The following is a 15,529-nucleotide window of genomic DNA, read 5'->3' on the forward strand; positions in this document are numbered from 1 at the left end:
GAGTCGGTTAAAAGCCGTAAACAAGTCAAACATGTTAATCTTCTCGAGATCCTTCTGTAACATGTAATCCTAATATGAAAAATGCTATGACTTCTAGAACTTTTAATATATACTTTAGTACTGCACTGTATAAATTAGAATTACTTAAAGCCGTTAGGTGATATATTAATTATGTAAGTAGTTGGACGTTTCACCTTTGACCTTATTTCAATTCTTAGACATTTATACAGTGTTCAAGAAAGCGCTAGGCGCTAAGCGGGCGGTGATCCAGTGCCTAGCGCCTAGAACGCCTAATCGGGGCCTAGACGATTTTTTAGGCGGTTTAAACGTTTATAACATAAAACATTATCAATATGATATTATATATAAAAGTTATATAAAATATCTATATAAAACTAAAAATTATGAAATTATAAATAAAATTAGATAAAATATTTATTTATATTTATATTAAACAATATATGAATATTTATAACTATATATATAAATAAAACTCTAATTGAAATTGAAAAAATACATTAAACAAGATCTATGTAATTTTAGGCGGTCAAGGCGGTTATCTAGGCGTCGCATGAGAACCTAGCGCCTAGTCGGGGCCTAGGCGACCGCCTAGACCGCTTTTTAGAACACTGCATTTATATCTCCATGTAATTTCTTTGACAAACTAAAGATAATTATCCCAATGTTAAAAATAAAGCAAAAAATCTGCAAGAAACAATTAGTGTTTGAACGCTGAAATAATACTTTCCTTATAAATATATTTCAACAGGAAAAAAAAAACTAATCTTTTGATTTTTAATCATGATCAATCAAAACAAAATCACTATAGTCATTTTAACAGCTTAAATCAAATCACTCAAAGTTAACAACACCTTTATACCAATAATTTTGACTCACCATGTTTATAGTATTAGTAGTTGTGTTAAGTGGTTTAAGTAGAGGTAAAAGAGTTGTTAGATTGGATATGAACAGTATGTACTCTTTCTTGAAAGTTGACATTAACAATGACAAATCAACAATGTCGTTTGGTCTAGTGGCAAGGCAGAATTGGGGAAATATTGGAAAGAAGTAACCCACGTTCGATCCACCCTGAAAACAAAATTATATTTGTGTGGGAAGTCTGGGCTTGGGCCTTGGCACAAGCAATTCACATGGTATCCGGGATCAGGCTAACTGGATACCCCAGGCATTAGTCGGAAAGCATTCCAAACTTGGGGTTAGGCAGTGTGGTAGTCCAACACCTAGGTGTTGGCGACGAGTACACATTGTAGTACTTAGGTTGACATTAACAATGACAAATCAACAATGTTTTTATGGGATCATTGGATAGGGGCAGGTCATCTTATTGATGTAACAAGAGATTTGGGGTCACTACATCTTGGTATTAACAAGTATGCTCTTGTCGCAGGTTGTAAACAATGAGAAGTGGAGCATTAGACGGGCGAAGGGCAGAATTACAGATTTGTAGCTAACCTTATCATCCCTATATCTCCTCCATCTCCATTGGCCAGCTTGGCATGATACGATTCTGTGGAAGCACAAAGACGGAGATTTCTGGCAATCCTTCTTCTCAAAATGCACATGGGATCTCATTCGCAGCTCTGCCCCTAAGATTTCATGGTCTCGGACAGTTTGGTTCGCACAAGCGGTTCCGCGCTATTCCTTTATTACTTGGCTAGCCATCAAAGACAGACTCTCTACGGGCCAACGACTCTCTACGGGCCAACGACTCTCTACGGGCCAACGAATGTAACGTTGGGGTCAAGAGCAGCCCTGCCCGTTATGCGGTGAGCGGGATGAGTCTATAAATCACCTTTTCTTTGTTGTCAGTATACGTTCTCCATTTGGTCTGTGTACTCCTCTTCTTAAAAGGCATACAACTCCCGATTTGGTCCAAGACTATCTGAGCCATCACAACACGGTCCTCACCTACTATTGACGTGGTTCTCATTCGGATGATCCTCCAAACGACGATTTACCATGTTTGGAGAGAACGCAACAGTCGCATACACAACTCTGGCCATCAGCTTACACAGACCCGTCTCAAATAGGGTGGGCAGAAGGGCTCCGGCCCATGGGCCTGTTTTCTTTTAAAAATAATATTTAGATATAGGATCCATTTTTTTTAGAAAAATAGTAGAAAAAGAGTCCAAAAATAGACCCAACAATAATTTTTACTGGGTCTATTTATTTTTAAGATCTATTTATGTTTAAAATAGGTCCAAAAGACTCAATTTTTTTTTTTTTGCCATAAAGCATTCAAATTTGTTGGACCGGGACTGCTTACAAGTTCTATCAACAAAGATAATACGACTTAAATCCTTAGCTTCAAATACCGACCGGAAAGCAAGAATGGAGCTTTCCTCACTCAATGGACTTCACTCCAAAGCTCTTCGTCCTAAGAGGAATGGTTTGTCTCTGTTCTTCATTTTTTAATCTGTTTCAGTTTATAAACTTGTTTAAAACTATCCTAGCATTTTCCAAATTCTTGTTAATAACTTTTTTTTTTGTTGATTAATCAATTTAACATTTCAAACAAAAAAAATCATAACAAATTCTCGCCAAAATCACGAGCTTTTGCTTTCATTGGCTAGATGCCTATATCTATATCCTTCTCAATGGTTGAAACTAAATTTTACTAAAGATGTTTTGATATTAAATCTCATTCTATTGCTATATCGGGGAGTGTTGGATTCTGGGATAACATTTTAATTACCTTTTTGTAATAGACCTTCTTCTTTCAAGTATACATCTATTACCTAGTCGGCTAGTCCTAGTTTATTTGTTATTATTCATTCACTAAAACTTCCTTCTATTGTAGACTGTCCAGAACAAATCTTAATTTAAATTACAAAACCAGTCACAAAAATATTGTTACACAATAAATAGTGAATATGGGCAGAATAAAGACAAACACAAATAACCAGCTTAGTGTCTGAGTTTTATGCAATACGGAAAAAATGTCAAAAACAATCCTCCACCTTTGTCTTGGATGACACAATTAGCTATTTTTACGGGTATATTGCTATATGGAGCCCAAATTAAAATTGCATCAATAATGTCTTCTCCATGTAATGATGATTTGTTTTCGTTTAATGAACCTTTAATATTTTATGCGACGGTGTTATCATTTCCAAATATTCTAACATCAACTAGTTGTTCAAGAACCAAATTTGTTAATAAAGAAAGACCGCCGGCCAAATAATAGAGTTCAACTAAACATTAAATAACCAAAATTCTCCTCTAAATATAATTAAAAATGAAAAAGTACCAACCATTCGGTCTTTATAGCAAGAACCAACTTAATTAGTCTCTCATTAAACTTTATTTCTCCATGGAAACACTTCCGTATTATACTCGTTTAGAACCTTTATGCCGTCTATCAGATCCGGCTCAGCCTCACACACTTGATCGGGTGGAATCTGAGAGTCTCACTCCAAACTCTATATGCTTCACTTGCAAAGGAGAAATTTTGCAAAACAGTGAGTACTACTCATGTTACTATTGTTGTATTTGCGATTTGAAATTTCATTTTGGTTGTGACTTGTTGCCACCGGAGATTAGACACCCTTTTCATCCCTCTCACCCTCTTACCCTCATCTCACTAGATCTTGAAGTTAATAGTTCTAAGTTACCTCTTGATGATGATGATGATGATGATGATGATGATGATGGGAAGCATGAAAAATGCAAATGTTGTCGGAAACGACTTAAAAACGTTTATTATCATTGTTCTGTTTGCAAATTCAGCTTCAATGCTTCTTGTACAACATACCGACCACCTCTCACTATCAAACCACCAAAGAGCCATGAGCACACCCTCACCCTCTTCCCTAAAAGACTCCCTTTGCCATGTGATGCTTGTGGCTTGTCTCTGGAAGATCAAACCGATCATGTTTTCACATGTCATCCATGTAACTACATGGTTCATGGAACATGTATCTATTTACCCCGTGTCATTAAAATCACCCGTCACCCTCACCGTCTCTCTTTTACTACCTCCCTTTCTCCTGGTGATCTGTCTTGCGGGGTTTGTCGCAAAACCGTAGACATCAATTATGGGCAGTACTCTTGCACTAAAGGATGCCATTATGCTATCCATTCAAAGTGTGCAACGAGGGAAGATGTATGGGATGGGAAAGATCTTGAAGGAGTGCTTGAAGAAAATGAAGAAGACGAAGATATTGAGTCATTCGTCAAGATTGATGAGAACACAATACAACATTTCAGTCATGACCATTATATGAGGCTACAAAAGAATGGAAGCCTTGGAGGTCATGAAAGCAAGTTTTGTGATGCTTGCATTCTTCCACTAATACCTTCAGATAGTTTCTATAGTTGTATGCGGTGCGAATTTGTCCTCCACGATGTATGTGCTTACCTTCCTCGAAAGAAAAACCATCCGCTACACAAACACCCGCTTGTCCTCCTCCCAACGCCCACTGAGTTCTACGTATTCCCTCCCGAGTTTTGTGTTGAAGACATGTTCACATGCAACGGGTGTGACCAATTAGGTTGTGGTTTCGTATATGAATGCGCCAAAGATGATTGTGGATTTGTACTTGATGTAAGATGCGCTTCAGTTCCGGATCCTTTAAACCATGAGTGCCATCCTCATCCCCTCTTCATCAACTTGACTAAAGGTGAATGTATGAGGTGTAAGTCAATCTCCAATTCCTCATATTTCCTAGAATGTGTTAAATGCAAATCATTTTTGTGTCTCACTTGCGCTAATGTGCCTCGTGTGACACACTACAAGTATGATAGTCATCCACTCACGCTTTGCTACGGAGAAGAAGATGCAACAAATCTCAAATATTGGTGTGAGATATGCGAATTCAAATTGGATCCAAAGATATGGTTTTATACATGCGACTGTTGTAGGGTTACTCTCCATGTTACATGTTTATTGGGATTAAACATGTACCTGAAGCCTCTACTGACCATCAAAAATTACAATGATGTTAAAGAGAAACTAAAAGCTTAGAACACAAGTAATTCAACAAAGTATAACTCTCTTTATTGATTGTTTAGAAACTCTCTTAAAACTAAACAAGCTTTCTCTAATCTCTCTTAAGGTTACAACTCAACCCTAGAGGTCTATTTATAGGGAACACAACTTTGTTAATTCTAAACACATTAGGAAAAGATAACTCCTAAACCTAATGGAACATTCTAGGCCTATCTTAATCTTTAACCTCCTCATTAAAGATATCTTGGGCCTTAAGCCTTTGAAGATTATCCAACATTCACCCCCTTAATCTTCAAGTCTTTCTTTGAGAGGTCTTCAACTCCTATTACACTTCTCATTTCCTTGAACTTGGTTCTTGCAAGGGCTTTAGTTAGGATGTCAGCTCTCTGTTCTTCCGCGAGAACAAAATCCACTTCAATTTGCTCATTTTCAACACACTCTCAGATGAAATGATAGCGCTTGTGAATATGCTTGCTTCTTCCGTGAAACACAGGGTTCTTAGTGAGCTCTATTGCAGATTTGTTGTCAATATAAAGAAACATCTTTACAAAGCTTTGTCCTGTTATCTCACTTAACAATTCTTGGAGCCACAATGCTTGTTTTGCTGCCTCTGTTGCAGCCATAAACTCTGCCTCGCAAGATGACAAAGCGACTGTTGGCTGCTTCTGTGAACACCAAGTGATTGGTGAGTCTCCGTAGTAGAATACATGGCCTGTGGTGCTTCTCCCATCATCATGATCAACATTGTGGCTACTATCGCTGTATCCCTCTATCTTCTTGGTTCCTCCTTTTTTATATGTCAAACCATAAGCTAATGTACCCTGCAGATATCTCAAAATTTGCTTTAATGCATTGCTATGAGATTCTTTAGGATCCTGCATATATCTACTTACTACTCCAACTGAGAAAGTAAGATCCGGTCTTGTATGCAGGAGATACCTCAAACAGCCTATCCTTCGACGATACATAGTAGTATCAGCTTCTGATTTTTCTTCTTGAGCTTTAGACAACTTCAGACCAAACTCCATTGGAATGTGAGATGGATTACAATCATCTAAGCCAGCTTCCTTTAGAATTCTCCTTGCATAAGCTTCCTGCTTCAGTTCAATGCCATCTTTACTCTGTTTTACTTCAATGCCAAGGTAATAGGTGAGTTTCCCTAGGTCTGTCATCTCGAACTTAGAAGACATTCCTTTTTTGAACTCTTGAATCACTCCAAGTGAATTTCCTGTAACAAATAAATCGTCGACATATACTGCAACAAGAAGTAGCTTTGTACCTTCTGACTTGCGATACACGGCATTTTCTTTAGAACACTTTAAGAACTTCAAACCCTTTAGGATCTGATTAAGCTTTGTGTTCATGCACGAGGGGCTTGACGCAAACCGTATAAAGCTTTAGAGAGTTTGAAAACTTTATGTTCTTCTCCCTTCTTTTCAAAATCCTCCGGTTGAGTCACATATACGTCTTCTTTAAGTTCTCCGTGTAAAAAAGCGGTTTTAACATCGAGATGATGGACCTCCCATCCATTAGATGCTGCAACTCCTACTAGCAATCTTATGGTTTCAAGTCTAGCGACTGGAGCAAAGACTTCATCGAAATCAATTCCGGATTCTTGTGCATAACCTTTTGCAACCATTCTAGCTTTAAACTTGTTTATTGATCCATCAGCATTTCTTTTAATCTTGAAAACCCATCTCAGACCAATGACTTTAACTCCCATTGGTTTTTCCATTAATGTCCATGTCTTGTTTTTGTTGATTGAGTTGATCTCTTCTTCACAAGCTCTTACCCATTCTACTAACTCTTTTGCCTCTTGAAAGTTTATTGGCTCATCATTTATGGATAACAACAATCTTTCACATTTTATATCCATCAATAGAGCATAGTCTTCAAGATATTTAGGACGTTTAACTTCTCTTTCAGATCTCCGGAGTGTTGGTTGAACATTAGCACTTGAGTCAGCAATTGATTCATCTATGTGATCAGTATCATCATCAAGTTCATCATTATGATCTTCAATATTTTACTATTACTTGCATATGGACCCTCTCCTTCATCAATAACTCCTCCCCAAGTCATATGAAACATTCCTGGTGATTTGTCTAAGTCCTCATTAGCTCCCTTCCAAGTCCAGCCCTGTTTCTCGTTGAACACAACATCACGGCTAACAACAACCCGTCTGGTTGTAGGATTATATAGTCTATATGCCTTAGTACCAGGCTCTATCCCAAGATGAACTAATGTCTGAGACCTATCATCAAGCTTCTTCAAGTGAACTGGCTCTGTTTTTGCGTATGCAAGGCATCCAAAAACTTTAATGTGACCAATGTGTGGCTTCTTATCTCTTAAACACTCATAGGGCGTTTGATCCTCTAAAGCTCTTGTAGGAACCTTGTTGATCAAATATGTTGAGTGTCGTACTGCTTCACCCCAAAGAAAATTAGGTACTCTCATGGCTTTAAGAATACTTCTTGTCATCTCCATTAACGTACGATTCCTTCTTTCAACCACACCATTTTGCTGCGGAGTATAGGGAGCTGTCAATTGTCTCTTGATCCCATTTTTATCGCAGTATTCTTGGAATTCTCTAGAGGTAAATTCTCCACCTCTATCCGTACGCAAAGTAACAATCCCTTTATTGCATTCTTTCTCCACCAGAGTCTTGAATGTTTTGAATTTTTCAAAAGATTCACTCTTTTCTTTTAATAGGATAGACCACATATACCTTGTATAGTCATCGATGATCACAAAAACATACCTGTTGTGAGCCATTGTAGCCGGGGAGGTTGGTCCACAAAGGTCAGCATGAATGAGTTCTAATGCATGTGATGCTCTGTATGAGGATGCATTAGGAAATACTTGGCGAGTTTGCTTACCAACTAGACATGACTCGCAGAGTTGATTTTCCTTATTGATTCTTGGTAGGCCATGAACCATCTCTTTTGTTGACATAGCCTTAAGTGTTTTAAAACTGATATGACCAAGTCTCTCATGCCATCTCCATGTTTCATCATCAATTCCTGAATGTAAACATGCCGGTTTGCCAATGGTGAGGTTGATTTTGTATAACCTGTTAGGAGACCTTAGAACTTTTACCAAAAGTCTTCCATGCGGGTCATGTAGTGTGAGATAGTTTTGTCTCATTCTAATGTCACAACCATGCTCGGTTGCTTGTCCTATACTGAGGATATTACTTTTTAGGCCAGGGATAAAGTATACATCTGACAACAGAGATTGCTCTCCAGTCTTCCCTTCAAATAGTATTGCTCCTTTACCACCTATGTCTACACACGATCCATCTCCAAACTTCACCTTGCCTCTAATATTCTCATTCAATTCTGAAAAGAAAGATTTTACACCTGTCATATGGTTACTTGCACCATTGTCTAAGTACCATGTTCCTTCTTCTTCCTTCTCTTTCTCATACTTTCTTGGTATTAAGTTTTCTTCATTGAGAAAAACAATCTCATGCATGTAGAGGGCTCCATCTGCTTCTATGGTCTCTACTTTATTTGCTTCTTGATTGTTTTGCTTTCTCTCAGGACAAACGGAGGCGTAATGTCCAGGCTTATCACATCTATAACATACCACTTTGCTTTTATCCTTTTTCTCTTTGGTATTGTTTTGATCAGTTTGATTACTTGGATAAGACTGGTCTTGATGTCCTCTTCCTCTGCCACCACGTCCTCTGTTTCCTCTTCCTCCACGTCCTCTGTTCCCTCTTCCTCGTGAATTCCCATAACTAGCGTATAAGAGTTTTTCTTGTGAATCACCAGAACTCTCATCTATTCTTTCCTCATATGCTTTGATTCTTCCCACTATATCATCAAAGCCTGTTGTCTTTAAGTCCAAGACTTGTTCTAAGGAAGCAACAATCTGTATAAACTTGCTTCGTGGTAAACTATTCATGAACTTCTTCACCAATCTCTGTTCTTCTATTGGTTGTCCAAGAGTTGAAGCTTTTGATGCAAGCTTCGATAGTTTGTTTGCAAAGTCATCAACAGATTCTGACTCAATCATTCTTATTTTTTCGAAATCAGACATGATAGTACTTAATCTTGCTTCCTTGACACGTTCTGCTCCTAGGTTACGGGATTTGATCAAGTCCCAAATTCCTTTTGGTGTTGGTTGTTCTCCAACTTGGAGAGTTAGGGCTTCAGAGATAGACTGGAAGATTAGGGCTGTCGCGACGTCGTTCTTGTCAGCATCAGTTGATCCAGGTTCAATCGTATCCCAAACTTTATGAACACGTAACATAATCCTCATCCTCAAAGCCCAAACTGTGTAGTTTGTGGAGGACAACATCAGGCACTTTAGGGATGTAGGTATGTGATCTTTATGTGTGGTGTTAGCCACGGCGAGAGCATCATCATCGTCAGCCATGGCTCGACTGTATCGAATGATCTTCACGCTTCTATAAGGATCGAGTAATCCTCAAGCTCTGATACCAAATAAAGAGAAACTAAAAGCTTAAAACACAAGTAATTCAACAAAGTATAACTCTCTTTATTGATTGTTTAGAAACTCTCTTAAAACTAAACAAGCTTTCTCTAATCTCTCTTAAGGTTACAACTCAACCCTAGAGGTCTATTTATAGGGAACACAACTTTGTTAATTCTAAACACATTAGGAAAAGATAACTCCTAAACCTAATGGAACATTCTAGGCCTATCTTAATCTTTAACCTCCTCATTAAAGATATCTTGGGCCTTAAGCCTTTGAAGATTATCCAACAGATGTTGACGAGGAGATGGAAATTGTTCGCAACCGTGGTAGCTCTCGACCAGTTTGTGATCATTGCGCTCGTCGTTGCGTAGATTCATTGCTATATAAGTGCTCAGACAGAACTTTTTGTACTTTAGATTGTATGCATGCTTCGTGGATTGAGGAGGCAGATGATTGATATGAAGATTAGATGAAAAGGAAGGAGAAGATCACAAAATAAAATGTGAAGCGAAAAGCAGCAAAATGACAAATAAGGATCATAATCTTAAACTTTATTTTTGTGTGTTTTAAGCTTTCTTGTTTTGTAAACACGTTGTACCAAAAATAAATGTTGTTTGTGCTTTTCTCTTTTGGATCTTTAATAAAATTACGCGTGTTTTGATGCTAATAAATTTTATATTTTTCTTACGTTTAATGAGGAACAAAATGACAATGACAATTGTATGTAACCTCTCATGACATTCATAAATAAAGGAACAAAGCCTTCTCATGAATGTTCATAGGTCACTTAATGGCGTCTTCTAAACATCTTAATCCAATACCTGCGATGATGGTTTTAAGGTATCAAATATTGGGATGAAACATTACACGATTACTCTGCAGGAACACCACACAAGAAAAGTAGTACCAATCAATTATGTCAAACAAATCTGCACCGAAAAAAAACATATTTATATTATACAAGAAACAAGATTGGTTGTGTAAAGAGAACAATAATTAAAAAAAGGCAGAGTAACATGTGATCACGATGAAACCAAATGAATCTTTTTTCTAGGCAACAACCTTAAACTTTAACAGTAAAGTATTATCGTGGGCAAGTTGTCTCTGATCCTTTTCACATTGTCTTCGGACCACACTAAACCCTGAACCATGTGTGAAACCCAAATCCATTGCTATCGCAAACAAGTAAGAGTGATACCGGATCATCTTGCATCAACACTGGATCGTCTTGCCTCAAATACTCTCCTAAAAATGGAACAAATTCTCAGGGGCTCCTCAAACTCCAAATTTTGTCTCAAATACTCCTCAATGGTAGAAAGACAAAATTACCATATAAAATCAATATATAGAAATTTATTAATTTATCGAGTATTAATTTATAGAAGTTTTACTATATTGGTTTATGTACTTATTAATCTTATTTATATGGAAATCAATATAAAATCAAGTAAATCCGTTTGGATTTGAAATATATTAAGTACATAAACCAATATAGTAAAACTTCTATAAATTAATACTCGATAAATTAATAAATACAATAAAAATAAATTTTACAAGTCCAAAGTCGGACTAATGTAAAAATAACCAAATTCGATAAGATAATAATTTTTTTAAAATCTCTATATAAAATTATATGTTATGTTTATCTATATATATGTAAATTTATATGATTATCAATTTATGATATACAATGTTTTTATTAGAACAAACAATTGTTATGTTGCATTTTTAAACTATTGTATTATAGTACCTGTCTACACCTTTTTCATAAAACTAGCTACAATCCTTCGTAAATTGTATTTTTATAATAATGCATCATCTTTATTTTGATAGTCTTATTAAGTTATTAAAATAGGACAACTAAAATCATTAATCATAAATTTGAATTTATGTATATCATGTGTATAAGTGAAGTCATAAATAGTCCGTTATTTATTGTTAAAAGATTTTTTTCCTAAATGATAAATGTTTATTTCCAAAACTATAAAATTTGCAATATCTAAAACATTAGATTAGTTTCCCAAGTTTTATTTAGATCTAAGGAATTTATTAACATCTAAGGATATTCTGACCAACTGTCCCTAGTTTTATTTAGATCAAATTGTTTGATCTCATATTTTTCAAAATGTTTAGCAATTAAAACAAATCTCTATAAATTAATAAAGTTTTAGTTTTAGTTTTAGATTCTCTTCTTTTTGATTTCTTGAATTTGAAACTAGGATGGACATGATCAGTGAGTTGACGGATGATTTGATCTTGAAGATAATGTCATCACTTCCTTTTAAACAAGTGATAGCCACAAGTGTCTTGTCGAAACGGTGGCGATCTCTATGGAAGTTGGTGCCGAAACTCAACGCTGGTGAAAATGAATGTATCATTGGATCTGACTTTTACAGCTCTCTGGCGGTTAGTAATCCTTAGGTTCTAGAGAGGGTGGATTTAAAGCTTATCACAGATTATCATTTTGACAGGATTGAACTTTGGGTTAAACCCGCAGTTTATTGCGGTTTGAGAGAGCTAAGAATCGAGATGCTTTACACTTCCATGAAATTGCCGGTTTGTGTATATGCGTGTGGAACACTCAAAACCTTGATACTATGCAGACTACATCTCGTGGATGTTCCGCCATCGGTTTGTTTGTCGTCCCTCAAAACTCTTTGCCTTTTATCCATGAAGTTCTCATGCGACGAATCTGTTCAAAGGCTTTTAAGCATTTGCCCTGTTCTTGAAGATTTGGTTGTACGAAGATCCACTTATACCAGTGTGGAGATTTTCACTATAAATGTGTCTACTTTGAGTAGTTTATCTATCGATTATTCAAGGGCGGTATCTCAACCCGCTCGTGTTCATGGATTTGTTATTAATGTTCCTTCTTTGAGGTACTTGAACATTAGAGACCATTTCAGTAACCTTTTAATGTTTACAAATATGCGGGAGCTTGTTAAGGCGAATGTCGAGGTTGTTTGTAATCAATCTGAGAGTTTAATAGGATCCCTTACCGCAGTCCGACATCTCTCTTTGTGCTCAAAAATTTCAAATGTAAGCTTTTGTCAATCTGAACAAATTTATGCCAACCTTAAGCTCTTTATTCCCTAGCTATTATATGCTGCCAATTAATAGTTGTTTGTTTGCTTCAATTACAGATTCCATACCATCGAGACACTTTCGGCTTCTTTCTTGAACATCTAGAGCTGTGTACTTGTTGTACGGAGTGGTGGAATTTACTTACCCGTATACTCAAAGACGCTCCAAGACTTCGAGTTCTCAAGCTTAAGTCGGTATGTAGCTATTCAGTTTCATTAGAATTTGTGTGTATTTTCATTTAATCCAATAGTCTCACGCTAACACGTACGTTGTGCATCTCAGATACATTGTGCTCATTACAATGACCCAATGGATCGCTGGAACCAACCGAGTTCTGTTCCTGAATGTTTATTAACACATCTTGAGATTTTGGAGTGGAGACAGTACAAAGGCACAAAGCCAGAGAAACAGGTGGCAAAGTACATCTTAGCAAAAGCGGTTCATCTAAAGATGGCGACATTCTCCTCAAAATCTACAGAGAAACATCATATGTTCAACAAGTTAAAGTCTGTCTCCATATGTTCAAAGGCATGTCAACGTGTGTTCAACTGAAATTATCTATGACCATGTCTTCAATTCACTTAGTTTGAACTCTTTGGAAACTGGAACTTGGTATTCATTTACTACAACGCAAGAACAGTTTACATAACACAATCCTAGAGACACCAAAAACAGTGCTATCAATGCTCATATTTATTGTCGTGATGTTTTCTTTAAATCTTTCTATATATATAATGATCATATTTTGTATTAATATATAAATCTACTAAACAAAATTCAGCTATGCAATTTATTTTTGTTAGATTTGGGGTTGTTAGGATACAGTTTAGTATACCAACCATAAATGCCACCCTTTTGCTTAAATAATATTGTTTGAAAATCAGCGAAAAATATACATACACAACGAAGAAGACATTGATATTTAGGTCGAGAGTCGAGACTGGAGAGTTACAACCGTTGCAAACAGGTTCGAACTCTTGGCCATTTATGATGATGGTATGCTGAAGCTTCATGCATGCATGTACATATGTGTTCCCAATAAATATATGTAACATGGAGAGTGACGCATAATCACATGTGTAAACAATATGCATGTTGTTGCATCTAATCTTTTGATTAGACACCTTGGTGATCATTGATCAATTGTCTAGATAAACATATGTGGTTTGCTTTGTCTAAGAATTTTGTGGCTCGGAAAGAGATCTAAATCACTAACTGGTCAAATCTTTTGTCAAAAGACATCAACGTTTTCTCCCGCTCGGCTTACCCGGATTGAATTTCACAAACGACTTGACTACTACATGTCTTGTCAATGTCCATTACAAATAGAAAATTACTTGGGTTCACCCCTAGGGATGAATCTCTTATGTTCACCCCCTTTATTTCATCCAATCAAAATCTGCCACTTATTAATAATAAAAATATTTATTTAATTAGAAAATTTAATTTGGCACTAAAACGAAATTATGTATCGGTTTATGTTTATTAGAAAGGGCTAGGGTTTAGATTTTATGATTAAACTCGTTTAACTATCGGTTTGAGTTTAAAAACGGATTTAGATTTTACAATTAAACGAGGTTAAGTGTCGGTTTGGGTTTAGAAAGTACGATTAGGGTTTAGATTTTTTACGATTAAACGAGTTTAAATGACGGTTTGGGTTTACAAAGGAGAATTAGGGTTTAGATTTTATGATTAAACGAATACTTGGGTTCACCCCTACGGGTGAATCTCTTATGTTCACCCCCTTTATGGTCATCCAATTCAAAATCTGCCACTAAGTAATAATATAAATATTTATTTAATTAGAAAATTTAATTTGGCACTTAAGACGAATATTATGTATCGGTTTATGTTTATTAGAAATGGTTAGGCTGTAGATTTTATGATTAAACTGGTTTAACTATCGGTTTGAGTTTAAAAACGGATTTAGATTTTACAATTAAACGAGGTTAAGTGTCGGTTTGGGTTTAGAAAGTACGATTAGGGTTTAGATTTTTTACGATTAAACGAGTTTAAATGACGGTTTGGGTTTACAAAGGAGAATTAGGGTTTAGATTTTATGATTAAACGAATACTTGGGTTCACCCCTAGTGGTGAATCTCTTATGTTCACCCCCTTTATTTCATCCAATCAAAATCTGCCACTTATTAATAATAAAACTATTTATTTAATTAGAAAATTTAATTTGGCACTAAAACGAAATTATGTATCGGTTTATGTTTATTAGAAAGGGTTAGGGTTTAGATTTTATGATTAAACTCGTTTAACTATCGGTTTGAGTGTAAAAACGGATTTAGATTTTACAATTAAACGAGGTTAAGTGTCGGTTTGGGTTTAGAAAGTACGATTAGGGTTTAGATTTTTTACGATGAAACGAGTTTAAATGACGGTTTGGGTTTACAAAGGAGAATTAGGGTTTAGATTTTATGATTAAACGAGTTTAACTATCGGTTTGAGTTTATAAATGAGTTTAGATTTTACAATTAAACGAGGTTAAGTGTCGGTTTGGGTTTAGAAAGTACGATTAGGGTTTAGATTTTTTACGATTAAACGAGTTTAAATAACGGTTTGGGTTTTCAAAAGAGAATTAGGGTTTAAATTTTGTAATTAAACGAGATTATATATCGGTTTGGGTTTATAAAAGAGTGGTTATGACTTAATCTTATTGTTTTATTTAGGACATAATTGTTTTAATTTTTTTAATTAGATGACATGGCAAATTCTAATTGGATAATTAAGAGGGGGTGAATGAAAGCGGTTCACCCCCAGGAATTTTTCTTAAAAATATGAATTTTCCTACAACTTATTGCGATAAAAATCCAAAAACTATTTTTCGACTTCCATAAACATACACAATTTTTTCGCACCTAGAAAAATCCACAAATTTTTTTTTTACTCATTTTCAAAATTGAAAATCTGAACCATATATATATAATTATATATATATATATATATATATCCATTTTAGGATACTTCGTAATCGTTTTTTAAAGATGATATTTTTGGTGTTCGACCATATTTGTT

General features: G+C 35.7%; 2 protein-coding genes across 2 annotated transcripts; both read left to right on the forward strand.

Annotated features, from left to right (window-relative positions):
• The first annotated feature begins 3,310 nt into the window (after positions 1–3,310).
• LOC110226507 lies at positions 3,311–4,987 on the forward strand. Its single transcript, XM_021018436.1, has one exon. It carries the CDS (start codon positions 3,335–3,337, stop codon positions 4,985–4,987), a length of 1,653 nt encoding a protein of 550 aa, XP_020874095.1. The 5' UTR covers positions 3,311–3,334.
• Positions 4,988–11,566: 6,579 nt separating this feature from the next.
• Positions 11,567–13,202, forward strand: LOC9304416 (putative FBD-associated F-box protein At5g56560). Its single transcript, XM_021019547.1, has 3 exons — positions 11,567–12,460; positions 12,565–12,699; positions 12,788–13,202. The coding sequence occupies exons 1-3, from the start codon at positions 11,951–11,953 to the stop codon at positions 13,055–13,057; spliced, it is 915 nt and encodes a 304-aa protein (XP_020875206.1). The 5' UTR covers positions 11,567–11,950; the 3' UTR covers positions 13,058–13,202.
• The last annotated feature ends 2,327 nt before the right edge of the window (positions 13,203–15,529 follow it).

Source organism: Arabidopsis lyrata (genome assembly GCF_000004255.2).
Source record: "Arabidopsis lyrata subsp. lyrata unplaced genomic scaffold ARALYscaffold_7, whole genome shotgun sequence".
Taxonomy (NCBI): domain Eukaryota; kingdom Viridiplantae; phylum Streptophyta; class Magnoliopsida; order Brassicales; family Brassicaceae; genus Arabidopsis; species Arabidopsis lyrata.

Excerpts from the sequence above, each read along its gene's own strand:
- LOC110226507 (XM_021018436.1), top strand. The coding sequence starts at position 3,335 with ATGGAAACACTTCCGTATTATACTCGTTTAGAACCTTTATGCCGTCTA.
- LOC9304416 (XM_021019547.1), top strand. The coding sequence starts at position 11,951 with ATGCTTTACACTTCCATGAAATTGCCGGTTTGTGTATATGCGTGTGGA. Across the intron at positions 12,461-12,564 it reads TGTGCTCAAAAATTTCAAAT|ATTCCATACCATCGAGACAC; the intron begins GTAAGCTTTTGT and ends CTTCAATTACAG. Across the intron at positions 12,700-12,787 it reads GAGTTCTCAAGCTTAAGTCG|ATACATTGTGCTCATTACAA; the intron begins GTATGTAGCTAT and ends TGTGCATCTCAG.